Raw genomic sequence first — 27,817 nt, 5'->3', positions numbered from 1 at the left:
CTTTTACATATATTCTTAACAACCTCTTTGATTTAATTCCATAGTTCCTGTTTTCTGTCAATGAGGATTTCAAGCGGTTTCTGATGTTATCCTTAAAATGGTGATATATTCTCAAGAGATGACAGCAAATAGCTGTCTTCATTTTTCCTCTTTAGCTTGACTTGAAAATTACACATGAGCATGAACTTGAAATTCAGAAAAATAACTGGATTGAAAGAAAACAATGAACTATTACAGTACGTCATTTCTATTTTCTAGATGATATAGTTCGGTTATATTTCCCTCCTTTTTATTACAATACAAAACAAAATACAATTTCTAGTTTCTGTAAGGACTGAAGTTCGCCACAAAACTTGTCAGACATCTTTTCTGCATCAGGGATAGATCATAAACTGGATCTCTGTCATTTTAATATGTTGTCTATGAAGTCTAATCGTCCTTATTCAGTTCTTGACTGCATTGTAATGAAGTACAGCCCTTGCTGTTTTTTTCCTGGTTATAAGGACAAGCATTCAATTAGAGTATCTTTCAGTTAGCTGATGCCTTATATATTAAAAGAGTTCATTCCATTTTTCACTGTTTTGAACTTTCCCACATTGATGCTTGTTTTTAGTTCAGGTTCCTACTGTAACTATCTTTACATCTTTGGAATTTCTTTCACCGCATGACAACAGTGGCAACGAAATATTCATAATTCTTTAATCTAGTTACCTGATAAGCACTAAATAGTCTGCAAGATATACACTCTGTCTCCGTATTATGTTCTGTCAGACCTCGAAGCCATCTTTTACATTTGGGCCACATTTTCTACTGTGGGAAAATGAGAGGGGGAATTGTATGGAGTTTGGGTGAGATATAGTCAAAATAACATTCTTTCACAATGGAAGCAGCAGAACAGAACTGAGATGGGGAGATAGTCAGGATCTAAAATTAAACTTTCAGACAAGTTCACAGCATGTAAGCAGTCTTCTAGAAATTTTAGACTATAACTCTTTAATCCCTGTCTATTAGCTCTGCTAGTTGGAATAGGCATTCATAACAGAAAGCTGCAAGAAGGCAGATGGTTAGGAAGCTGGAAGCACCGCAACAGGAACAGTTGGAAAATAACAGAGCTCTGATGGGCTCTGTGAAAACCCAACCGGACACCCGCTACCAGGGACCTTCGGATCAAAACCATTCTGGAAGAACAAGTGAAAAAGAAGAAACATCTTGATAACCAAAGAGGAACTGGCAGTTTCTCGAAAGGTCTGAGATAAAGTTCTTCAAATTAGCAGTGGCAGCGGCCACATTAATGGCGGCTTTAAAGTCAGGGCAACCGGACCAAACCATTTGAGCAGGAGAGGTGCTGAAACAAAGTGTTGGACCTGGGTGAAAGAGTGATCAACCCAATTTTAAATTTGGATTTAAAAGAGACCTGAAGTGGAAATCAGCGGCTATTTGGCAGATGGGGGATTTAACAGAGGAAAAAATGAAAGGGCAGAGACTAAAATGGAAAGCCCTAGAAAACTTTTTATTCCCAAATTTGGACTTGGAAACATCAAAAATAATAAAAGAACTCAGGGGGAAATTTCCTTTCTTTCTTTTTTTACCTTTTTCTATTTTTTCATGGAATAAATACGGATTTGACAGCTTTCACAGCTAGAACACATTGCCTAGAGCGGAGAGGGAGACATCTACTGGTGAAAAGAGGATACTACAAGACTTAATAGAAAATAACGGGGTGGGGGGGAAATACAGCTGTAATCTTCAATGTAAAGATACATTGAAGGTGTGAAATAACAAGGAGGATTTGTTTTTGGAACAGAGTTATGGATTGGATTTACTGTTTCGGTGGAAGAAGAAAAGTAAATAAAAGTGGAACGGAACTTTAGAAATTGGAAATAAGAAAAGAAAAAAAAGAAATTTAAGCTGAAGTAAATGTGATACAACAGAAAACGTTTTTTTTAAAATTGTTTAATTAACCAAAGAGACAAAATGGAATTTTGGATGTATAACAAATTACTTGATATGCTAAAAAAATGCACATAAAATGTTAAATGGGAAAAAATTGTGGAAACTCAGAGGGAACACCTAGAAAAAGGAGAAGGAGAAAAGGAGAAAGAAAAGGGATTGAATGAGGAACAAGAAGCCACTATAGAAGAAAAAGATTGAAAAAGAAAAATACTTAGATGATTATATTTGGATTTACAGCTATATACTTAAAGGAGACAAGGGGGAAGTGGCCCCCCAAAAGTGAACATTAAAGAGCAAAGGTGGGATTAATGGGTAAAGATGCGGGGGACTGGAGAGAAGTATTAAAACAACAGAATTAAAAAGGAGAAAAAAGATTGGAAAGAAAAAATATAGAAATTTCAAGATTAAGAAAAAGAAAAAGCTAAGTATATGGGTGAAGAAAAGAAAGCATAAGAGAAGTGAATTTCCTGAGAGACTAAGAGAAAATGGTTGAAAGGAGGAAAGAAAAAAAAGGATTTACTAGTAAAAAAGAATGAAATTTGGTAAATATAGCCAATGGTATATATCCAATTAAATTTGAGTATATATGTTATTAATAGTAAAATAGAAAAACATATAGAAATGATACGTAAAATGTGATTAATTTGGAGAGGCAAATATTGATATTGTTTATATATTAAGAAGAAATTAAATTAAGCAGGAAAATATGGAATGAAAATAAGAGGACTGAAATGTAAAATGAAAATATGATGTAAAATGAACTATGCCTAAACGAAGATGTAAAGGGGAAAAACCCAGACAACACTTTGTTTAAAAAAGAAGTTAAAATATGTACCTAAAAATATATTTTAAAAAACTTTTTATTAAAAAAAAAAGAAGACAGATGGTTCCATGTTCTCCTCTCCTCTTTCTTTTAATTCAAAACTATGTTGACATAAGTGCCTCTATCATTACATTGAAAATGCATTGATATCAGTAATGAAGTTGGAAGTGAATGGTGGGAGCATTTCTATGCCTAGAAGGATTTAGAGTTTTGGAAGCAGTGCAAATGCTTGTGCAATGCTTCTCTTCCTGAATGGGTTTCCCAATTCTCTGCTTTTCTGCTTTTTAGTGTTCACAGAAGGAAGCCCTTTAAAAATAACTCTTGGTGAAGAGGTTGCTAAACTCCTATGGAGAACTGTTATGGAACTTATTCAATTCTTACCCAGAATATTTTACACAGTTCTTTATTATTCTGGGTTGTTGTTCTTTTTCAAAAAAAACAAAACACCTCAATGATAATATCTTCTTTAATCCAACTTGATACTCTACTACTATCCAGTTTTATGTTCTCTGAAAGAAGAGATGCCTTTGATAGGGGGAGGAGAGGGAAGCCTTGCAAGAGTATATCTGGAGCAACAGGAACTTAATGCAGAGTGGGTGGCTAATAGAGGTGTATATAAAGTTGGCTGCAACATTTAACCGAATGAAGAGATAGAGTCGCTTCCACTTTCCACAGGCTAAAAAAAAACAGTCCAGGAGTTAGTGGAGCAGCATCCCTCAGTGCTTCCAGCCAGGATGCCCCCTCAGTCAGGAGCCAGTGCAGGGAAGCCAGAGATTGAGCCAGGGGTTCCCCGTCTCTTCACCTGGGAGGAGGTGGGGCTCCGCACAGGCAATGGAGACTTGAAGGAAGAGAGATGGCTGGTCATCGACCGAAAGGTTTATGATGTTAGTCAGTTCTATTTGCGGCATCCAGGTGGGCCTCGTCTCATCAGACACTATTCTGGACAAGATGCCACGGTGAGTCCTTGTTGAGGGGAAAGACAGCCATGGAATGACCTGAAGGCTGCACAAAACACTTACTTTGCATGCGCACATTCCGGGTTGAGGTTGTGTCTTTCTCCAAGGGTCTCAAATAGCAGAATGGGTGGAAAGGAATCTCTCTTCTCTGAAGCTGAAAGGAATTCTGACATTACAGAACAGTCATTCTGGGTTGGACAGTCCAATACTTTAACACAATGTAAGGAAGTTCCAGATGGTAGTCATATTGCTTGGCAATTTTGTAGTATTGATTAACAAAATCTGCCCAAAATTTAGAAGTTTGGAAAAAAGACAGGGCAGCAGCTAAGCAGCTAATGTACAGATGTACAAATTGATGTGATTTGCAGGCTTTCTTTTTTCCAGGTTGGGTCAATGTTTGACTGCAGTTAAGTTACATAACTTTATTGACATCTAGACAATGTGAACAAAATACAGCGTAGGTTTGAGGACCTGATCAGAAGGTGTTTGTGAAAAAGCATGGATAAGCAAAATTCAGTCTGGCAGACTTTCTCAGTGAAAATATATGAGTAATATTGGTAGCATAGAAGTGTGACCTCTACCAAGTATTGCAGGATTTTGTTTCGTTTCGTTTATTGGTTTTGTATGCCGCCCACTCCCAAAGGACTCCGGGCGGCTCACAATAAAACAGGGGAGGGGATAAACAAGACGATACAAACAATATTAAAATCCACAACAGTCACAATTGAAGGGGGGCTGGCACTTCAACAGATTTGTGCTGCACATGAAGCATGTTCTCATAGAAGTTGTAGGAAAAGATTTGCAATCCCACCACTGGAAAGAAGGAACTGGCAACTTTCTAAGTCAGGGCTCTCCAACCTTGGCAACTTAAAGACTTGTGGACTTCAACCAACCTCAAGTTCAACCATGCTGGCTGGGGAATTCTATGAGTTGAAGTCTACAAGTCTCTCAGGACTGAATTCTAGTTAAGTTTAGAACACAATAGTTTATAGAATTTGATTAACATTTTGATAAAATGTTTAAATGTACAGACACCTCTATACACACACATACATGTATGTCTATGTCATTATTGCTTCAGTATATGAAGAAAATATAAATATAAGCTAAATAAAAATTATCAGAACAGAGATTGACTTTTTCTATGTTCCTGTTGTAACTCGCCTGTTGTACAAGGATCTGTAGCTGTGGCTCAGAAACATCTTCTGTGTTCTTGAATATCTATCAGGACTTTCAATCTTGGAAGCATCTGCAGCAGATGAAAAAAGACCACATTTTCTAGAGACATTCTGTCACTTCTAGACATTTCTGGTAAATACCTGATATATTCTGCCTTCAAGTTAATCTCTGACTGAAGGCTCTCTTTAAATAACACCATCTATTATGGGACATTCAGGCATTGATGGCATACTTGAGACCAAATCTAGCACTGATATTATCAAAATGTCTATATTGCCATTAAATCATAATGCTTGTGGTTATATGACAAAGAATTATTCTGAATGGAAGAATCTATATGCAGTCACTGCATGGATATCTTCTTCAAGGATGAATCTGGGAATTTATGGACATAGGAGATGGTAAAGGAAAGGGAATGGGAAAGGAAAAGGGAAAACTGGGGTATTAGCAGATGAAGATTCCTTGATTACATAACCATGATGGGTTAAAACCCCAGTGTTTTTGTTAAGGCCTTCTGAGGTAGCCTGATACTTCTTGCTCTATGTAGGTTCAGCTGTCTCAAATTTTGATCTCCTGGTGAAGGTTTTTTTAGGATCTATTTCAATATAAACTGTGCATTTGATGGTATATTCTGGATGGAAATTGGAAGCATGTAGGTATGGTGATTTGTAAGCTTCCTGGCATTTATGTGTTCATTATGTAGTTTATGTGTCCATCATGTGTTTATTTTAAGAAAAGTGGACTTATTGGACACATCTAGGATTAGGTTGATAATGGGATTGACGTATTGAAAGTGTTGCAATCCTGATAGAATTTAATGAGGGATTTTCATGGGTACAGATCATGAAAATGTCATCAGTAAATTTCATATAAATTCAGGAGTTGTGAACATTTGAAAATCTTCTGTGAACACATTGGCATATTGCAGAGTGATGTATGTGCACATAGATGTGGCATTCATGTGCAGTTATATCTGTTGCCAATGTAAAAATAGTGATGGATGAGATCAAAGTCTTGAATTTCTCCTTATTTCTACGTTGAATCTTTCATTGATCAGTTTCCATCCATTATGCCTTGTCTGGCCTTCAGGTGCTTTAGAAAATAGGTTTAACCCCTCCTCTCTATGATAGCTCCTCAAATATGGGAACCCTGCTATTATGTCTCCCTTGTTCCTTCTGTTCACTAGACTAGCCATGCCCAGTTCTGTTATTGTTTTTCATATGTTTTAGCCTCCAGTCCCCTTATCATCTTTGTTGCTCTTCTCTGCACTCTTTCTAGAATCTGTGGTGACCAAAACTGGATGCAGTATTCTAGGTATGGTCTTATTAAGGCTTTATAGAGTAGTATTAGTACCTCATTTGATCTTGATTGAATCCCTCTGTTAATGCAATTTAGGGCTGCATTGGCACATTATAGGCTCATATTTAATTGTTTGGCCACTAAGACTCCAAGATGCCTCTCCCAGTTACAGCTTTTAAGCCTGGTTTCTCCCAATTTTATATGTGTACTTTTGGTTTTTCATTCTTAATGGTAAGGCTTTATTTTTCTCTACATTGAATTTCATTTTGTTAGTTAGGGCCCAATGTTCAAATCTATCAAGATCCCTCTGGATCTTCAGCCTATCATCTAGGATGTTGGCTATTCCTGCTAGCTTAGTGTCATCTGCAAATTTGATAAGTTTCCCTTCTATTCCTCCATCTAAGTTGTTTATGAAGATATTGAAGAGTACTGGGCCTAAGATGGAACCTTGTTCTACCGCACTGCTTACTTCCCTCCATGTAGATGTAGACCATTAAGGATTACTCGTTGAGTATGGTTTGTAAGCCAGTTACAAATCCATCTGGTGGTGACACTATCTATCCCACTTTTTTCTAGTTTACCAAAAAGTAGGTTGTGCTCTACCTTGTTGAATGTCTTGCTGAAGTCTGCTATGCCCAACATTTTGCTGGTTTACTAATTTAGTCACTATATAAAAGAATGAAATAAGATTTGTTTGGCCTGATCTGTTTTGAATAAACCTGTGCTGACTTCTACTTACTACTTTACTTGTTTCTAGATGTTCACAGATCTGTTTCTTGATTATCTTTTTCAGTATTTTCCCAGGTATTGATGTTAGGCTGATTGGTCTGTAATTTCTTGGATCTGTTTTTCCTGCTTTTTTTGAAGATGGGAATCACATAAGCTTTTTTCCAGTCCTCTGGTAGTTTGCCAGTGCTCCAGGATTTTTGAAAGATACGGTACAATGTTCTATTGCTTGTCAAACATGTTTTTGATGGATGGTGGCTGTATGTATTCTTTTTCCATCTTGAAAATATTCCTTGAGCAATGAAAAAAATTCAAGGTCACTATAGAGTTGAGTTGTATAATTTTTGAATGTTTATTTCAGCTCCACTAAGTAGACCAGATCAGGAAATCAATTCCACAGTAAGGATAAAACTAATTTTATCAAGACTGGCTATGATAAGAGAACCTTGCAAGTCTGATTGTGCAGCCAACCAAGTTCAACTATTGCAGGGAAAGATGGTTCTGTCTTATTTACATTTCAAGTAAACTACAGCAGCACAGTTTTAGTCTTCAAAATTAATCAAGGTCATAGAGTTGGCCTCCTAGAGAGCCAGTTGTGAAGCATCACCTACAATACACTTTTCATTATTTCCAAAATGAACAAATAGCCAACTTAACTGGCATTTCCATCATGTTAACCAGATATTCTTCTCCATGTTAACCTTATTTGTATGTGTGTGTGTGTTTAGGATGCCTTTGAAGCTTTCCACAAGGATGAGGATCTGGTAAAGAGATATTTGAATTCCCTCCTAATTGGAGAGCTTGCACCAGATCAGCCATGCTGTGAGCCCACAAAAAATGTGAGTATTGGGTGATCTCAGCTGTTGGATTCCCTTTGCAGAACCTTTATTTGAGACACTTATGTTTATATACAATACAATAGCAGAGGTGGAAGGGACCTTTGAGATCTTCTAGTCCAATCCACTGCCTAGGCAGGAAACCCTATACCATTTCAGACAAATGGCTATCAAACATCTTCTTAAAAACTTGCAGTGTTGGGGCATTCACAACTTCTGGAGGCAAGCTGTTCCACTGATTAATTGTTCTAACCATCAGGAAATTTCTCCTCAGTCCTAAGTTGCTTCTCTCCTTGATTAATTTCCACCCATTGCTTCTTGTTCTACCCTCAGGTGCTTTGGAGAATAGTTTGATTCCATCTGGTGGTGATGCTGTCTAACTCACATTTTTCTACTTTATCTAGTAATAGGTTATGGTCTATTTTAACAAATGTCTTACTGAACTCCAAGTAAATTATATCAACAGTATTCCTCTGGTCCACAAATTTTGTCAACGAATGCAATAAGATTAATCTGGCATGATCTGTTTTTGACAAACCCATGTTGGCTTTTGGTTATTATTTTGTTAGCTTTTGTTGGCTTTTTGTTTGCTGATTGTAGCTTGATTATCTTTTCCAGAATCTTCCCTGGCATTGAGGTCAGGCTGATAGGTCTATAGTTTTCTGGGTCTATTTTTTTCCATTTTTGAAGATGGAAACTATATCAGCTCTTTTCCAGTCCTGTGCTAGTTCCCCGGTGCTCCAGGATCTTTGAAAGATATTGTTCAGTGGGTCTGAGACCTTGTCTGCCAGTTTCTTTAGAAACCTGGGGTGTAATCCACCTGGTCTCGGTGATTTGAACTTGTCTAGGGTAGACAGGTGCTGTCAGGGTAGTTAAAATCCCCCATTACTATTGTGGTGTGCTTCCTACATACCTTAGTTAGCTGGCAAGAAAAAAACTTCATCTACTTCCTCTGCTTGGTTAGGTGGCCTGTAGTATAGACCTATGGCAATGTCATTTCCCCCCCCCCCCCAACTTTTAGGATTGACCCAAATGTATTCAAGAGAGTTTGAATCATTGTTGTGTTCTTTTTCTGTAGAGATGTAGTTATTTCTTATATATAGTGCAACTCCACCTCCTCTTTTATTTGGTCTATTTCTTTTAAATACTTTAAATCCTTCTAGCTGTATGTTCCATTTGTGGGTTTCATCCCACCAAGTTTCTGTAATGGCAACAATATCGTATCTGCCCTCTTTTACTTGAATTTCTAATTCACCCTGTTTATTCCTCATACTCTGCATTGGTGTATAGACATTTGAGTCCATTTTGATTAACCTTGTGTTTACTGTCTACATAACCTGTGTTATGCCTGACTGCCCCTATTTTCTTGCCACTTGTATGATTCATGCACATGGTATGGCATTCACTATTAAATGCTTGGTTTTGTCTATGTGTATGTATATATCCCCATCACACTAATCCCTTTCAGGGCAAATAACATTATACAAAATGCAGTGGCATAAAGAACATTAAATCAAAGGAATTAAAGATATAAGGCAAACAATAAGAAGAAGTTAAATCTAGGTTACATCCATACTATCCACTTTATCTCTTCATATTTTTCTATTAGAAAGTGAAGATGAGCGGCCACTACAAATGTGATAGACAGACAATCAAGAGATATTCTTACGAACTTTAATTGCTTCGTCTATGTCTATTTATCACTTCATTCATTATCTATTGCACTTTTAACTTCTTCTCTCTCTCTCGTTTTAAGGATATCCAGTCACAACTTTCTCAGTCTTCCCCTTGGCTTTTACAGGTTGATCCTCATTCTTTCTTTTTCACTGCTCAAACCACCTCAGTGTATTTATTTCATACAGTCACTCACTTTTGTATTTAATAAATTTCATTTAGGATCTATCTCTTTCTTTTACTACTTCTTCAGTACCTCATTCCTATTAGAGATTTTTACTATTACTGCTGTTATTATTAACTCCTAATGTTGATGGCTTGGTTCTTTGTTTTAAGATCTATTTAGTATAATCACAGAGGGGCATTGGAAAGCATTTTCCAGATGAGACATTGACTTAGTCAATGACCTAGATCAGTGATGGCAAACCTTTTTTGATTGCTGTGCCAAAAGCAGGGGAAGCACAGGCAGGGCGTGCGCTGGTGTACCACACCCATAATGCTATGCATGTGACCACACACCCAGCTCGCACACATGCATGCAATCAGCAACACAAACACACATCACTTTGGCCATGGTTTTTTCGCCTTCCCCAGGCTCCAAAGGCTTTCTAGGAGCCTGAGGAGGGCAAAAACAGCCTCCCCCCTGGACACCTTCCTGAGGCCTCAGGAGCTACAGGGAACCTGGAAGTTTGGGAATAGTGAGTTCTGGTTTGTATGTAGGGCCGATTTTTGACCTCCAGAGCCTTTAGGAGGCTACCATGAAAGCTCCGGAGGGCGAAAAATGGACCTAAGAGCAAATCAGAACTTCCAGTTTGTCCGTAGAGCCATTTTTCACTCTCCAGAGCCTTCAGAGAAGCCGGTTCCCAAACTTCCGGTTTGCCCGTAAGTCCAGTTTTTCACACTTTGGAGGCTTCAGGGAGGCCCCCGGAGGGCGAAAATGGCCTCAAAAGAAGGCCGAAGTCAGCTGGCCAGCACGCACATGTGTGCTGGTCATCTGACAGTGCAACGCCTAATGTGGCCTGACAAATGGCTCTGCGTTACACCTGTGACATGTGTGCCATAAGTTTGCCATCACGGACCTAGATAATATTTTCTGGTCATCAAGTGGTACCATTGAAATAAAACTTTGGGTATTGACTTCATTCCCTTTGTTTTTCATTGAAAGAAGAATACATAATAATTTTTGAAAGCACTCTAGTTACCATTCTAAGGAGAAAGCATTAGGTCCCACATGTGAGAATCCAAAATCCTTTGGGCTGCGGAACCAAGATGATAGACCATTATTTAATTATGTATTGCATTTATATCATGTACTTTTTTTGAACCTCCAGATGACATAAATGGGGGTCTCCCTAATTTATCCCAGCAAGTCTGTGTTGCAGCTTGGTCTGAGAGAGAGCAACTGGTCCTAAGTCACTCAATAAGCTGCATGGTCAAGTGATTCATCCGGGTACAAATCTAACCTAAGGTTTAATACATAAAACTCAAGATGGGCTTTTGGTCTAGTCTATCAAAAGGGTTCTAATGTTCTGAAGCAAGTAAAAAAACCTGTCATCACTTCTTGTAGGAAATGCTGGTCAAGGAATTCCATGAACTGCGTGCAACAGTGAAGAAGATGGGGCTCTTGAAGTCAAGATTCAGCTTTTTTGCTTTCATGTTTCTGCATGCTTTCATACTAGACATTGCATCTTGGTTTACTATCTGGTATTTTGGAAAATCCTGGATGCCTTTCCTTCTTGGAGTAGCAATGTTCACCGTTGGACAGGTAACCTCTTTGAGTTGCAGAGCATAGCAGTGTAGAACAGTATTCAACATATATAGAGCAATTTAATTGTTTTCATTAGTAATTTAACACCTTGTGCACTTATCTCGGTTTTCAATTCTTTGAGCTGTTGAATCTGGACATAGTATTTCAACTACACACAGATTAAGAAAAGTGCTTCAGGATCTGAGCAAGTTATACTGCACAATATGCATAACATTGCTTAATCCTTTTTGTTTGCTGAAATTAAAATGTTTGAAAGGAAGGCAGCAAGTAATAGTATTTGCTGGCAGCCTACAGCATATAAAGTCTTATGTATGTATTGTATGTATGTTTGTGTATGTATACACACATGTACCTATATATACAGTGTATAATCACACAATATTTGCAATATAATTGTGGTTCTTTTTGATCACCATTAATTAATGGTGATTAACAATGCTCCTCTACCAATTAATTCATGCAGGAAAAATGTGGCAAAATTATATACATATGTGTCATGTTTGTTGATTCCAGATCCAGTATGGTTTTCTCCAGCATGATCTTGGCCATGTGTCAGTCTTTGAAAATGTCAAGTGGAACAGAGTAGCTCACTTCGTGGTAATTGGCATTCTTAAGGTCAGAATCCATCCAAGAGAAGGATATTTTAAGTGATGATTTGTGATTATTTATATATTTGAAATTGGGTCTGCCTATCCATCGTTATTTTCTGTCTCTAGGGTTTTGAAAATTAGGATAAAGATAACGAACACTGATATAGAACAATTTAAGCACTGAAGGACTAAAAATATAAGATCATCTTTTTGCAATGCCTCTGTAAGATGACAGTATTATTAATGCTTCCTTACAGAAAAGGGAGATGGTGTTAAGAGAAATATAGTCAGTCTGCATTTTATGGCTATGAATCATTTTTAACAATACTGCACTATACTTGCTTTGATTTTTCACTACTGAAGAGAAAGTAATGGAAGTTGCCATGTAAATATTTTCCAAATGAGGTGCTGTACAAAGAAAGACAGGGCACAGAGTCTCTGAGATTCACGGACAGATCTTCACACTCCTGAAACAAATCTAACGACTAAACAAACAAATTATTTCCTGCAAAAGCCCACCCCCCTTTCGCTCCTCTTTTATTTCCTATGGGAGGAACCAATCACTTTCCACCTGTGACTTTACTCTCAAGTCTACCCTGACTTTGAAGTTGTTCTTTTCTCCTGGAAGCTCTGCACATGCGCACACTGGGAACAGGCTGTAGCTGTTCCTCTGCCTCACTGCTATCTAGCTCCATAAAAAAATGTGTATGCTGCCAGTTTGCACCAGTTTGGGTGATTCAGACATCATCAAGGATCTTCTGTGCATGCCCAGACATGTGTGCTCCCTCTACATAACTGGTAGTGAAGACTCCTCCGTAGGCACCTGATCTAGTCTATTTCTAGTTTATTTTTGTTTCACACAAAGACATTTAGCAGCAAAACTGGAATTTTCAATAGCCAGTCTTGGAATGAAACTTTTTCAGATGCTTAATAAGAAGGAGAGGAAATGAAGCTAGTTTACACAAAAATGATGGAGGTCAGAGCACTGTCACTGTACACAATTCAATTCCTGCTAGATGGAAGGAAGTGTAAACCAACAGAACTGCAGGTGGTTTTTGTTTTATTTTGTTTGTAGTGGGGAATACAAAGGATACAGCATTATTCACAAATAGATGGAATTCATGTTTGTTCTTCTGTACTTTTCCAGGGAATACCAATGAGCCTATGGAACCACATGCATAACCAGCATCACGCCAAACCCAACTGCTACCGCAAAGACCCTGATCTCAACACGCACCCATTCTTTTTCAGTCTGGGGAAGAAACTTTCTTTGAAGGTAAATAAATAGAAAGTCTTAGGCAGACAAAAGACCATGAAAAAGGATTAGCAGTACTAAAAGAAAAAACCCGACACCACAATAACTCTGATGAGCAATCTAGGAAAGTAGGAAGAAAGATTTCTTTCCATCGCCCATATTTCTTTATAGCAACCCTCACTGCTGTTGGATCGGTTGAGGCATTGCCTTATTTTCTAGTCTCTGCTTCTGTAATAATTCTGTAAAACATATTTTCTTATAGACTGGAATGGAATGGAATAGAATAGAATAGAATAGAATAGAATAGAATAACAGAGTTGGACGGGGCCGTGAAGGTTTTCTAGTCCAGCCACCTGCTTAGGCAAGACCCTATACCATTTCAGACAAATGGTTATCCAATATCTTCTTTAAAACTTCCAGTGTCAGAGCATTCAGAACCTTTGAATGCAAGTTGTTCCATTGATTAATTGTTCAAACTGTCAGGAAATTTCTCCTTAGTTTTAAGTTGCTTCTCTCCTTGATTAGTTTCCACCCATTGCTTCTTGTCCTGCCCTTGGGTGCTTTGGAGAATAGTTTGACTCCCTCTTTTTTGTGGCTGCCCCTGAGATATAGGAATACTACTATCCTGTCACCCAGAGTCCTTCTTTTCTTTTAACTAGACATACCAAGTTCCTGCAATTGTTCTTCATATGTTTTAGCCTCCAGTCCCCTAATCATCATTGTTGCTCTTCTCTGCACTCTTTCCAGAGTCTCCACATCTTTTTACATCGTGGCGACCAAAACTGGATGCAGTATTCCAAGTGTGGCCTTACCAAGACATTATAAAGTGGTATTAACATTCACGTGATCTTGATTTTATCCCTCTGTTTATGCAGCCTAGAACTGTGTTGGCTTTTTTAACAGCTGCTGCACACTGCTTGCTCATATTTAAATTGTTGTCCACTAAGACTCCAAGATCCCTTTCACAGTTACTACTGAGCAAGATACCACATATACTGTACACGTGCATTTTGTTTTTGTTTTTTCCCTAAATGTAGAACCATACTCTTTTCACCATTGAATTTCATTTTGTTAGATAGCGCCCAATGTTCAAGTTTATCAAGATCCTTCTGTATCTTAAGCCTATCTTTTGGAGTGTTGGCTATTCCTGCCAGCTTGGTGTCATCTGCAAATTTGATAAGTTCCCCATTTATCCCCTCATCCAAATCATTGATGAAGATGTTGAAGTGTACTGGGCCTAAAACAGAGCCTTGGGATACTCCACTGCATACTTCCCTCCATGTAGATGCAGTTCCATTGAGGACTACACCAGTGGTGGGTTCTGGATCCCATTGCAACTGGTACGCAACAACGGGTCTTGGCGTCCGTGAATGTAAGCAGTACATGGGTAGCACGTGCATGCATACTTACCACCCGCGATGCTCCAGCTGCTTGGTGGAGTGTCGTGCAGGCGTTGTATGCTCTGTGCATGTGCGTGAAAGCCCTGATCAGCTCAAATAGCAGTAAGGAGGGCAGGCGGGCAGTTGGGCCCTCCGGAGCACCATATCGGAATGGTACACCTGTACCAGGGCGTACTGGTCCTATCCCACCACTGGACTACACGTTGAGTGTGGTTGATCAGCCAGTTATGAATCCATGTGGTGGTGATGCTGTCTAACCCACATTTTACTACTTTATCTAGTAATAGGTTATGGTCTATTTTATCAAATGTCTTACTGAACTCCAAGTAAATTATATCAACAGTATTCCTCCGGTCCACAAATTTTGTCAACGAATGCAATAAGATTAATCTGGCATGATCTGTTTTTGACAAACCCATGTTGGCTTTTGGTTATTATTTTGTTAGCTTTTGTTGGCTTTTTGTTTGCTGATTGTAGCTTGATTATCTTTTCCAGAATCTTCCCTGGCATTGAGGTCAGGCTGATAGGTCTGTAGTTGTTTGATAGGTTGGACTATTTTATCCCTTTGTGTAAATACAGATGCAAAAAATGAGTTAAATAGTTGCTTGTCACCTCCTTGCCACTTTCTCCCAGCAATGGACCAATTGTTTCCTTGACTTTTTTCTTCTTTTTAACATGTTGGAAGAAGCTTTTTTCGTTATTTTTTACTTTTGTCCCAAGCCTTTCTTCATTGTGAGCTTTAGCTTTCCTCACTTCATCTTTACAGGCTTGGGCTATTTGCTGATATTCTGCCCTAGCTATGTGCCCCCCTTTCCACTTTTTATACTTATCCTTTTTGTCTTTCGATTTATCAGAGAGTTCTTTATGCAGCCATGCTGGGTTCTTTTGAGAGCTGTTATTTTTCTTCTTCATTGGTATTGTGCTAGACTGGGCTTTTATACTCTCACTTTTCTGGTAGTAAAACTGGCAGCAGCCCATCCGTGCTTAATAAGCTGACTAGCAAAAAGTTCATCTATTTCCTCTGTTTGGTTGGGTGGCCTATAGTATAGACCTATGGCAATGTTATTCCCCACCCCATTAATATTGACCCAAATGCATTCAAGATAATTAGATCTGTTAATAATTCTGAGCTACATTTAATGACACAAATTTCCACTTCACTTCTGCATTAATCTCTACATTCTCCAAAGAATATGTTTTGATCCACATTTTCCTGTGAAGTGCAGTCTAATAATGCATTCCCCTTCCCAAAAGTTGTGTTTAGATGAATGCAGAGTCAAATAAGTTAACCAATGAATTGTGTATATTTAAGGCTGCAGTAAAATGCAGTGTCTCTCCAAAAGTTGACAAACTACCACTTTTAATGTGACAAAAAAGAGAAAGTAATGTAACATTGAGAACTCAATGTATGAATTGAAATAAATTGAATTAAATTGAATCAAATTAAAATGAAATCACATTTAATATTGGTATTGTCTTGTCCATGTTTTTCCCCCTGGCCCTGTTTATTTTGGAAAGGTAGCTTCCCTCAAAGATCAGAGGCAACCCTCAGTGCACAAAGGCTGTGTGTACAGCAAAAATTCAAGAGAGACAGATCAAATAATCTGTGATATAATAATATGCAAAGATTAATCTTTTCAAGAACCTATATTGTAAAGAATGGGCATGGACAGCATGACCCTGATGTGGAATTTACATACTTGACAATTTAACTGTTTGTTCTACTTCTTGTGCAGCTTGGAAAGAAGAAAAGGAGGTATATGCCTTACCAGTATCAACATAATTACTTTGCCTGTAAGTGTTTTACGATGTTTACAGGAACCTAAATTTGGAGAAGAATAACTAATAAAGTCATATATCAGCACTATAAAGCAGACCAGACTAAGAAACCAATGCCCCACAGGTTGGGATTACTTTTATTGGAACACCTAGAGCAGGTGTGTCACATTGGCCACACCCGCCCCATTTTAGCGAATGGGGGGAAGTCCTGATACGTTAGGTGATGACACCATGACACCGTGAGTTTGACACTCCTGACCTAGAATAACAGGATCTTGGAAATATGAATGTGTTTCCACCCTTAATGCGAAGCAGGGAGCTGCCTGAGACATTTACTCAAATTACTTTCTTGGAAAGGGCTCATTGATTTGATAGCAACTCTTTCTCCTGGCTTTCAAGGCCATTCCTTATTCCCTCTATATCAGGTCTCTGACTCAATCACTATAGAAATACCCTGATGAGCATTTGGGGCAATAGGTCAGAGAATAAGGCGGTTAGTTTAATGCAAAAAGGGATTCAGAGGCAGATGTTTGTTTCCTCTAGGATGTGTTCTACCTTTATTTTAATCACCCACTCATTTTTGTATTCTCGTTTTGCATTTTTATATTAGTCCTTGCCCCATTGATGCTTACAATTGGTACCCAATTGGTTTCCTATCGCTATTTATTTCAAAGAAAAAAATGGTTGGTAAGTCATAGCACCTCTTTATTTTAGGGGATTGGTGTATGGCCAAGTTTAACACGTAAAGGTCCTGAATCCTCTTTTTTTCTAATGAGCCACAGGAGATGCATTACAAAATGCAAGTTGCTTTCTTTCCTTAATCCCCCACGACATCATGGGAACATTCCCTGCCATTCATGATTTCTTTGGCCTTCCCTCTTGTCAGCACCATTGAACAGAAAATGTACCTTGTTTGCAGTGGTGGGTTTCAAAAATTGTTGGAACCTACTCTGTGGGTGTGGCCTCCTTTGTGGGAGTGGCTTGCCACCCATGTGACCGAATGGGAGTGGCTTGCCGCCCATGTGATGGGATGGGAGTGGCTTGCCGCCCATGTGACTGGATGGGAGTGGCTTGCTGCTCATGTGACCGGATGGGAGTGGCTTGCCGCCCATGTGACCAGATATGAAATTTGAATTAGTACTTAGGTCAGTCCAAGTAGCTATTCAGAAGTTAGTGGTTAGAAGCAATCGTAAAGCAAGATATGGAATTAAAACCAGATATATTTTGTTGGGAGTATAATATATATTTAATTTTACACACGTTAGCAGCTGCTGGAATTGTGTTTGCACAACAGTGGAAAAACAGAGATATGTAAATGAATAAATATTACAATGTGCAGGAATAAATAAATTGACAATTAAAATCAAGAAGGCTCTGAATACTTTTTCACGTGGGATTGGTTTTAGCAATTGCCAACTAACGGAAACAGAAATTAGAAATCCAAAAGTATGAAAGAAAACACGAATTATGTAAGGAAAGGTCCCTAAAATGTATAAGGAAATGTTACTAGATCATTATTAATGCGTAGATAACTGTGGGACATTACACACACACACACACACTCACACACACACACACAAACACACACACATATACACACACAAACTATGACAGTGTCAGGAAAACACCAAAAAATAAGAATCCCCCGCCAAAAGACTGCCAATGAAACCAGTTTTTTTTCCCCTAAGCCTAAGGACAGGAAAGACAAAGTAACTGGATTAAAAACCATCAAGGCATTGTGGAAAATTACAAAGGACAGGCGCTTACAGAACTATCAACCACCTCAGAATTACCTAAACAACGAGAGTGAAACACACTAAATCTGGCAAAGCTGCCTTGCACCAACCTGGCCTGCCCATAGAAAAGCAGCCACTTTGAGAAACATAAACTTGGTCTGAACACTTAAAAGCATCACAAAGAAAACATTTGCAAAAAGGAATAACATTTCTTGTAGTAAATATATTTTATAAACAATTAAAAAATAAAATTCCCCCTAAAATAATTTTAAAAAGATATTCTATAAATAAAAGAAATCCTTAAAAACCAATCTTAAGTATTCCACCAGCAATAATTTATAGTATAACTATTTTAAGGTATTATACTAGCCATAGTATACTGTAACCATTATTTCAATCCACCTGCAATAATTTATACTGTAACCATTTCAAACTATAATTTAAAATGAAACCATTAAAAATATTCCATACACAATAAATTACAATAAAACTATTTTAAAAAATTCCATGCACAATACATTTCAAAGTGTTGAGTATAGAATTTTTTAAAATGGTTTATTTTAATTTATTTTGGATAGAATCTTTTTTTAAATAGTCTAAGACATTTTTTAAAAAAATCCACACAGAATAAATTGAAGTAAAATATTTTAAAATATTCTATGCCCAATACTATTAAGTAAAACTATTTTAAAAAATTCTATGCAAAATAAATAAAATATTATTTTAAAATACATTAAAAAAATAAAAGAAAAAAACCCGGGTCACTTACCAGCAGGCAGAATCAGCAGCACTCCGATGCGATGGATCCTCGTTGCGATGGATGAAAGCAACAGGGAGCAGGCAGGCAGAGAGGCAGCAGGAACAGGTAAGACATTAAGCAGGTCGCCTGGCAGGTTTAGCCAGCCAGACGAGGCTGGAGAAGGGGGGCAGGGGTCTTCCCTTAAGGAAGCTAGGCCGCCTTAGCCGCCAGCCCGTGGCTTTTGCTAGGGAAGGCCTGAAGGCCTTCCCTTGCAAAAGCTAGGCCGCTGCCGCCCCCCACCCGCCTTCAGCCGCATGGCATACGCCAGCCTGCAGCTTTTGCAAGGGAAGGCCTGAAGGCCTTCCCTCACGAAAGATAGGCCACTACCGCCACTACCGCCCCCCACCCAGCTTTGACGGTGTGGCGTACACCAGCCCGCGGTGCCTTCCCTCGCAAAAGCTGGGCTGCCGCTGCCCACCCAAAGCCTCTTGAGTCCCGCTGCCGGGGCTTAGTTGCTTACCCAAGGGGGAAGCAGCAAGCTCCTGGAAGGCGAAGGGAGTTTTCAAATGGAGGTCAAGCGCGAAGCTTTTAAACGCTTCGACTCCAGCCCGCTAACTGATTTGTTGGACTCCAGCCAATCAGTGAGCAGCAGGCTGGGCTAACTTAGTGCAGACAGGCGGGTTAGCGGGCGAGCGAGCTGTGACGCACCAGCAAGGGCGCTTTGCAGAGACAGGGGCCAGGAACGGTACCAGCGTTCCCGGAAATTAATTACTTCCGGGTTCACCAACAAACCGGTTCACAAGGACCGGCAAGGACCGGTAGGAACCCACCCCTGCTTGTTTGAGAAGGGAAGGGAAGGGAAGGGTGAGCAATAGGCAAATATTACAATCAAAGCCATGGAAAGCTTGTCACAGCTGCAAAGAGCTGATCACAGCCTCTACCCTGATGTTAACAATGAGCCTGTTCCACTGGGTTACATCAGGCATTGGGGAAGTTATCTCCTAGACTGGAAATCTTTTCCAAGCCAACCTGAAAGTCAGAAAACAACCATACGCTCCCTCAGGCAGAGACAGTGGCAACAGTGAAACAGAAAGGGATGAGGAGCAGAGGAAGAGATTGCCAGGAGATTGCATTTCTAACTGCCATGGATATTTGGGTGCACTTCCAGAGGGATGGGGGAAAGATTATCTGGGCACTGATATGGGGAGTATAGATACATTCTAATAATAATAAGAGCAATGCTCTAATTAAACATACTGTGGGTATGAAGCTTCATTCCTTCCCATGAGTACAGACCCCCCACATCCCCACTACTCAAATTGAGCCATGCCACTACCCATTGCAATTCTCAGCCACTGGAAATGACATCAAAACCTTTAGCAGCTTCAAGAATTCCGTTTCTGCCCTAGAGAAATTCTTTCCATTTTGATGTAGAGCAAGGTTTCTGCACAACTGATGTTAGTATGCTCCACCCTCACTCTTTTTTTTATCATTGTGGGAGTTTTATTAGATACACAAATGAAGAGACCCTGAAAGTCCTTCAGCACTACATTGCAGGCTGCCTATTACTCCACATGTTATTGTATTATAGTCTTTAGCATCTCTATTTGCCACATTGTAGCTAATTAATCTGAAATTGAAAAAGAAACTCATAATATTGATTCACACATTGTTACCATTGTGCTTATTTAACATTCTGTTCTTTGACAGGAACTGTTTATCAATCTTTTCTATAACTTCCGGGTCTGCCTCATGTATGTTCCTTTAATGGGATTTAAGAGCTTTATGGCTTACTACTGGTTAGCAAGGTAATATTATATAAAACGCTACCCTGCTTCTATGACTCAGCTAATGCTTTTAAGTGCTGTGAAATCAAAGAGAGACCTTCAATATGTACATTGCTAGATTCTTGGTGTAGCTATTGGCCAGTTCAAACTGAGCAACAATTGGCTCAGACTGATGTGTGTGAAACCCAAACTCACAAGTATATAATTAGCATTGAGCTACAAGTGTTTTGATTAATTGATAGTGAGGACACAGTGGAGAAATCAGGCTGGTTTTAAAGTATATTGCAAATAATTTGCAAATGAGAAGTGATTATGGAAAAGGAGCTGTGAAGGGAAATACAGACAAATCTTAAGCACTTTCTGCCTTCTTTAGGAACTAAGCTGAATTTAAGCACCTTTATCCATCTTTCTTGCCCAATAGGTAATCCAAATGTGGGCAGTTCATCAACTTGTTTAACTGAAAATACTATTTACTCAATTGAGAACTCTGAAGAATGTAAGTTTTAGAATACCTGAAACTTCTAACTAGGTATGAGGGATTAAAGTGTGACAGATTGCATAAGATTATTACAGAATGCCATAGCTTTAACTCCCTGCTTTTATCTATAAAAATTATGTTTCTGTATAATCTGTGCAATGATGTGGTAACAGTAATGATTATGTTATGTTTTGTTTGAATCATTATTATTGTTTTTATGTCCACACAGGTTCTTAGAATCTGGATGGTTTACTTGGGTCTCACAGATGAACCATATTCCAATGAATATTGACTATGATCAGAATTTAGATTGGTTCTCTGCCCAGGTGAGATAGTTTCTATTTAAAGGGGAAATTTCTTGTCTTCAGATAATCTTATTCAGAAATGCTGGGTCCTTAGTTCTGAAACACAGGGCCAGATCATGTTGTTGTTTTCTTAAATATTTCATGCCCTTATCTACATTGAAACATTGTCTTATGAAGAGCAGGTAGTACAAATGAAATGTCTATGCTGACAGCTAGAAATCACTTTCATATTGCAGTTTCTGGGAAAATCACAATTGCAGCATGATGCCCTTTCTCTTCTCATGGAGAAAAGTTACAGGGGCCAACAATGAACTCATTGTCCATAGTAGATGATGAGATGGTAAACAATGTAGTACATTGCCTGTTAATCTTCCTTGCTTCTTCAGTAAAGCAGGAACAGCTTTATTGTTACTGCTATTTACTACTCAGTAAAGCAGGAACAGCACCAATGCTATTAATCCTCCATCCAAGTCCCCACATGTGGACCCCAATTCACATTATTGTTCTTTTTGTGGTCATGAACCAGTTTTTCAATGGCATAGAAATTAACTTTGTGAGATGCATTATCCACAGAATGAGAATATAGATCCATAAGACTAACTGATTCCAGATAGGAATAGCCAAACATTGATGGTGATAGGGGAAATACTGGCATTTTCTCTTTATATTGTAGAGAAGAAAATATCAGAGTGTTGAAAAACATTTTGTTGGAATGTATATTTATGCAACAACTACAATAGTATGCAGCCAGTAGATAGTAGTGTTTAAAAGTTTGGATCTATGGTCTATGTTTTTTTGTACTAAGTAGAGTTTCCTGTTACAGTTGAGCAATTAAGCAGTCAAGCACATGGTGACTGTACTCTTTATTTGATCTGTGGTGCTATATATGAACAGAATTTCTAACCTGGAGGAAGTCTTATTTTTGTGATGGTTGTTACAGCAATCTCCCCAGAAAGGGTACAGTGACTGTGTATATGAGGATGTACCTTTCATTTTTTTAAAGCATGTTTCTTCATGCTTTCTTGGCGTCATTTTCCCTTAGGGCTTTTTACCAGGTATTATGGAACTAGAGATTGGCTTGGATACACTCAATTTCAAACTGTGGTTTAGGCAAGATAATTAAGGGATGGGACTAAATGAAAAGATTATGTAACTAGGCCTCCAGCAAGTATTAGGCAATTTAAAGTTGATACCTGAAACCTTACTACAGTGATGCAAGTTAACAAGAGAAACAGCATATAGTTGTTGTGACATTAATAACAGATGGTTTCTGCATAAATAATCTGCTCTATCACAAAGAGAGAGTGAAAGATGATGAGAGACAAGACAGGTTTTCTCTCTTTTTTAACAGTAAATCATAAAACAAATGCAAAATGGCTAGTTGTACATCATCTTATAGGTCCTCCAAATGTAAGCTAGTGCCAACCTTTATTATATATTTACTGTTGGTACATCCCTACCAACCATGTTTATGTTACCCATCTATATATTTTATTTGGATTCTACTTTTTCTTTATGGGACTTACAGCCAGTTTTTAAGGTAGCTCTAAAGATTGGTGTATTCATGCACAGTTTTCCTTTTCCAATTTCTCTTTTGTTTTATTTTTGTAATAGCATGATATAATTCCTGGGGATGGAAAATAGTTAACTTCTATTTATTTATTTATTTATTTATTTATTTATTTATTTATTTATTTACAAACATGTAAATTACACACACACCAACTTAGACGTACACCACATTTACACAATATAATACGAACAGGAGCTTCCTGTTCTTTCTAATAGCAATTATCAATCGATACCGCTCACCTTATATTATTTCACCTTCTATTATATTTCATTTGGATTTCACCATTCTTAACTCTCTTATTTTACTCATAACTATTATTTTTGAGTTTTGTTATATTCCTTCATTGATTCTTGTTTCTTTCCTCCATCCACCTATACCATTTATCCAATATCTGGTAGAATTCTGATTCTTCTTTTCCCTGGATTTCTTTATTTAGTATGTCCATTTCAGCACAATCCATAACCTTTCTTATTATTTCATCTTCGCTTGGAGTTAATTTGTTCTTCCATGGGAAATGGTTAACTTCTAATGCATGTTTATCAGTGATGGGATTAAAAAAAATTACCACAGGTTCTGTGGGTGTGACTTGGTGTGTCGGGTGTGGCTGGGTGGGGGTGATAGGGGAAGGATTCTGTAAAATCTTCATTCTAGTCACATTCCAAAGGAAAGTTACTGCAAAATTCCCATTTCCTCCCAATCAGCTGGTACTCAAGAGGCAGAGAAGATGGGGGCGGAGCCCATTAGAGGTGGTATTTACTACTCAAAATTTCTGCTACCAGTTCTCCAGAACTGGTCATAACCTGCTGAATACCACCTCTGATGTTTATATTATTATTTTTATTAAAATTGGAGGGTACATTAATTCATATGATTTGGTTATATCCAGTTTTGATTTTTGTTTGAACTAAAATTAAACCCCATAAAAGTAGATTTATGAATAAATGTTTTATATTAAAATGTTATTTTGAATACATTCCAAAACCAGGCAAGTTGAATTTTAAAGGAATTACATGAATTATGAATTATATAAAATATAATTATGAAATGATTTTTGAGGAATTATTAAGGGAAATTATATTGGATGAAGTAAATGGTATTGAAAGACCTATCTATTTTTGAATATTAAGGACTGTATTCAAGAAAATGTAACAATTTTAAAGCTATTTTTTCTACTCAAAAGACAATAATTCAAAATAATTTTATAATGGTACCTTCTTTTGAAAATAGAAGAAAAACAATTGGCCTAAATCTGCTTACGGGTGGCTGAATGGAGACTTGGAGACTGCTCTTCTTGACCCTAACCTAATGTCCTAACTTTTACAGAAGTAATTGCATAATATTTCCATGTCTACTTCTAAAGAAATAGTTCAATAAGAATGACTCAGGGAAGACGACTTTAGATTCACTGGTTGGTTGATTCACTCCAAAAGAGAACTACATTTCTCCTGAAAAGAAGCCAGCGTGTTAAGCAGAATAAGCCATTGAATCTGAAATGTCACCAATATCCTAGTCTGTGCAATTTTTTCCCCACGCGTATACACTATATTGCCAAAAGTATTCACTCACCTGCCTTTACTTGCATATGAACTTACAGTATTTAACCTGTGATTATGTCTCCCCACTGAATTGCTGTTAGTATTTTTTCCCCCTTTGGATTCATTGTTCAGTCCCTGACACTGCATTATTGCCCATAATGTGGCTAGATATTTCCTTAGTCTACTCCATGCTTCATTCATTTTTATTATCCCACAGATGCATACCAGTTATAAAGTGACTTCTCCAAATTATTGACTTTTTTCATTATTCTTTGTGCTAATTATAGTTAGTCTGGATTTTATCAGACTGATTTTAATTTATCTGTTCTGTATTAATATGATTATTGGGTAGAGAATTTGTAACAACATCCATTAGACATCAGTCAGCAGAGATCTGGAGCATGCGGCATGTCCATGTGGGAATGCATGGTGCAGGAAGAGGTTGAGGGGAGCAGGTAGTCACCAAGCCACCAAGTCCTGGCTGTTCCAGCAGGCTGGGGGGAGCTGAGAAGCATCTACCTCCACGGAAATTGTGAATGTTGGTTTTGTTTTTAATATGTTGTCTTTGTCTTGTTCCCCCCTTTGTCTCGTTCCCCCCTTTCCCTGTGTGAGCCGCCCGGAGTCCTCCGGGAGTGGGCAGCATACAAGACAAACAAATAAATAAATAAATAAATAAATAAATAAATAAATAAATAAATAAATAAATAAATAAATAAATAAATAAATAAATAAATAAATAAATGCATGCATGCATGCATGCATGCATACATACATACATACATAATAGTCCTGCAAGTAGCTCAGTTCTATGGTATCTAAAGCTTTGAAGGCAATAACCAGGAAACTTGAATTGCACCTGAATATCTATTGGGAGCCAATATAGGTTCATATGCGAGTAAAGGCAGATGAGCAAATACTTTTGGCAATATAGTGTATATCATTGGATTTCATCCCATGCACATAGCACCAGTTCAATAGTTGGCCTGGATTGCCTGGCCTGGATTCAGAAATATTTCTAATGTCCTTCTGGGCAGGGACCATACTATAAATGGAACAAATGTTTGGAAATGAATGATGGTCTACAATACTGTAAATTGGTAGAATTACATGCACTGTTGATAGAAACTAGGAAGAAGCCTGAAGGAAGTCATTGGAACTCTACTTTTTTTTTTTTAATTTCCCCCTTAGCTCGCAGCAACATGTAATGTCAATGAATCCCTATTCAATGACTGGTACACTGGGCACTTGAATTTCCAGATTGAACATCAGTAAGTACAAGCTATATGGAAAGGTTGTACAGTATATAATGCAATGTTTGTACAGCTTTTGTCACCACTAAGCATCACATGCATATTATGGTCTATGTTTGAAGCCAAATGATGGCTGTGGCCAGGAGTTTTGGCTAGTTTTAAAGAAAGCAGATCTTGTCCCAGTTATACATGCTGTGACTATTCCAGACTGGACTTTGGGTCTATCCTGTAAAAATGCCTAGAAATAGCATTTCATATAAAATGCAGCAGTGAAACTAATGTCTATGAGCCATGGTGGTACAGTGGTTAGAGTGCAGTACTGCAGGCTACTTCTGCCGATTGCCAGCTGCCTGCAATTCAGCAGTTCAAATCTCACAAGGCTCAAGGTTGACTCAGCCTTTCATCCTTCCAAGGTGGGTAAAATGAGGATCCAAATTGTTGGAGGCAATATGCAGACTCTGTAAACCATTTAGAGAGGGCTGTAAAGCACTGTAAAACAGTATATACGGCTAAGTATTAATGCTATTGGGCTTTTCATATCTAACTTCTAGATATATAGCAGATTAAATGGTTGATAATTAAAATTTATTTCTGGATCAAGTCAAAATGCTGGTTTTCACCTTTAAAATTCTTAACTAAGATTTCAAAACCTGTGAGCAACTCCACAGTACCCTACTACAAAGTAACTCATTAGGAAGGATCATGGTTCAGCAATAATCAGAAGGACCTCAGCTTGTTCATCCCTACCTCAAACTCTTTGGGAACCAGACAGGTGAAAGGTTATCCTCTTCTGTATCCACCTGCCTGTATGCAATACTGAAAAGGAAATTCTCTGACATTGAAATGGGAAGGGCAGTAATGACAGCAGGATCCAAATTACAGTAGAAGTGTCTTCTACTGTGTCCTCTTGATATTTTTCCTCTCTTTCCACAGTCTTTTTCCAACCATGCCTCGACATAATTATTACAAGGCGGCTCCCCTGGTGAAATCCCTTTGTGCCAAGCATAACATTAAGTATGAGTGCAAGCCCATGCTCACTGCTTTTGCGGATATATTGCGGTAAGTGTGAGCCAACAGGAAAAAGGCCATTTGCAGGCATGTCACCCAGAGAATATCTCAAGTGAAGAGTAGCCTGAAAGAACTCATGGCTGTGCAAATGTGCTTTTGATTAATGTGTTCCATGTTCCTTTTTCCTTCTGCAGCACCCTGAAGGAATCAGGAAAGGTCTGGCACAATGCTTATTACCAGGAAAAAAATCAATACAGTGAGGAATTGGGATGACTCCTTTGTTATTAACACCTGCTGTTTTCTCTTAGCCTTTGTGATTTTAAAATAATTTAAATAATAATAATTTTAATCTATTGATTGTTTTATAATGTTATAACGTCAGTTTTTCATGAGATGGATAGCCATGTACAGTGGATGAATAAATAAATAATATTGAAAAGGAATCTTGTGGTAAATTATTCTGGATGGATGGATGGATGGATGGATGGATGGATGGATGGATGGATGGATGGATGGATGGATGGACAGATGGACAAACAGATTAGAGAAGAACAGGCCAAGATGGTAAATGATCCATTCCACAAAGAACCATCCAAGATGTACTTCTAACTGCAGTGCAACACCATAGTAACATGAAAGCTGCCTGTCAGCCAGCCTGCTGCTTGCTGTCATAGAAAAGGGGGTGGGGGTGGTCAGTGGAGAATTGTGCTTTGCAGCTTTGCAGCTTTGCAGCTTTGCAGCTTTGCAGCTTTGCAGCTTTGCAGCTTTGCAGCTTTGCAGCTTTGCAGCTTTGCAGCTTTGCAGCTTTGCAGCTTTGCAGCTTTGCAGCTTTGCAGCTTTGCATCTACCAGCCTTAGTTTTGCTTATCTCTCCATTTCTTCTAGCTTTGTATGCAGCAGCCAGAGACGATGGTCTTGAATCAAAGACCTTCTCAAAACATTTCCTGTCTGGTGCTTTCCCTCTGATTGCCTAGATACAAGGGGGTCAGGCTCTACAGTTAGTTTCAATTTGATGCTTCCCACACTTTTGCCTCAGATCTTAGCTGAAACTTGTTGCATTCAGTTCTCTCCTAGTAAAAGTATCTTTTCTCTGAATCTATGGAGCCAAGGGTTTTTCTTTCCTAGGCAGTAGATGGGGGAAGCCCTAACATGAGGCAAAATCTTCTTCA

The 27,817-nt window shown here is 38.3% G+C and overlaps 1 protein-coding gene across 1 annotated transcript; it reads left to right on the top strand.

Annotated features, from left to right (window-relative positions):
• Nucleotides 1–3,451: 3,451 nt before the first annotated feature.
• Nucleotides 3,452–27,015, top strand: LOC148049520 (acyl-CoA (8-3)-desaturase-like). Its single transcript, XM_087718736.1, has 12 exons — nt 3,452–3,732; nt 7,665–7,775; nt 11,014–11,211; nt 11,728–11,829; nt 12,952–13,080; nt 16,196–16,253; nt 16,849–16,925; nt 20,424–20,521; nt 21,208–21,304; nt 25,580–25,659; nt 26,575–26,700; nt 26,844–27,015. The coding sequence occupies exons 1-12, from the start codon at nt 3,511–3,513 to the stop codon at nt 26,920–26,922; spliced, it is 1,377 nt and encodes a 458-aa protein (XP_087574862.1). The 5' UTR covers nt 3,452–3,510; the 3' UTR covers nt 26,923–27,015.
• The last annotated feature ends 802 nt before the right edge of the window (nt 27,016–27,817 follow it).

The sequence above is a fragment of the Thamnophis sirtalis genome, unplaced genomic scaffold (assembly GCF_051295495.1).
Source record: "Thamnophis sirtalis isolate CommonGarterSnake01/CBP01778 unplaced genomic scaffold, rThaSir2_p1.2 scaffold_1, whole genome shotgun sequence".
Lineage (NCBI taxonomy): Eukaryota > Metazoa > Chordata > Lepidosauria > Squamata > Natricidae > Thamnophis > Thamnophis sirtalis.
The sequence above is the reverse complement of the archived record's forward strand: the minus strand, read 5'-3'. Positions and strand labels throughout refer to the sequence as shown.

Coding starts and splice junctions, on each gene's coding strand:
- LOC148049520 (XM_087718736.1), top strand. CDS start 3,511: ATGCCCCCTCAGTCAGGAGCCAGTGCAGGGAAGCCAGAGATTGAGCCA. Junction 3,733..7,664: donor ATTCTGGACAAGATGCCACG/GTGAGTCCTTGT, acceptor GTGTGTGTTTAG/GATGCCTTTGAAGCTTTCCA. Junction 16,926..20,423: donor TTCAAAGAAAAAAATGGTTG/GTAAGTCATAGC, acceptor GTTCTTTGACAG/GAACTGTTTATCAATCTTTT.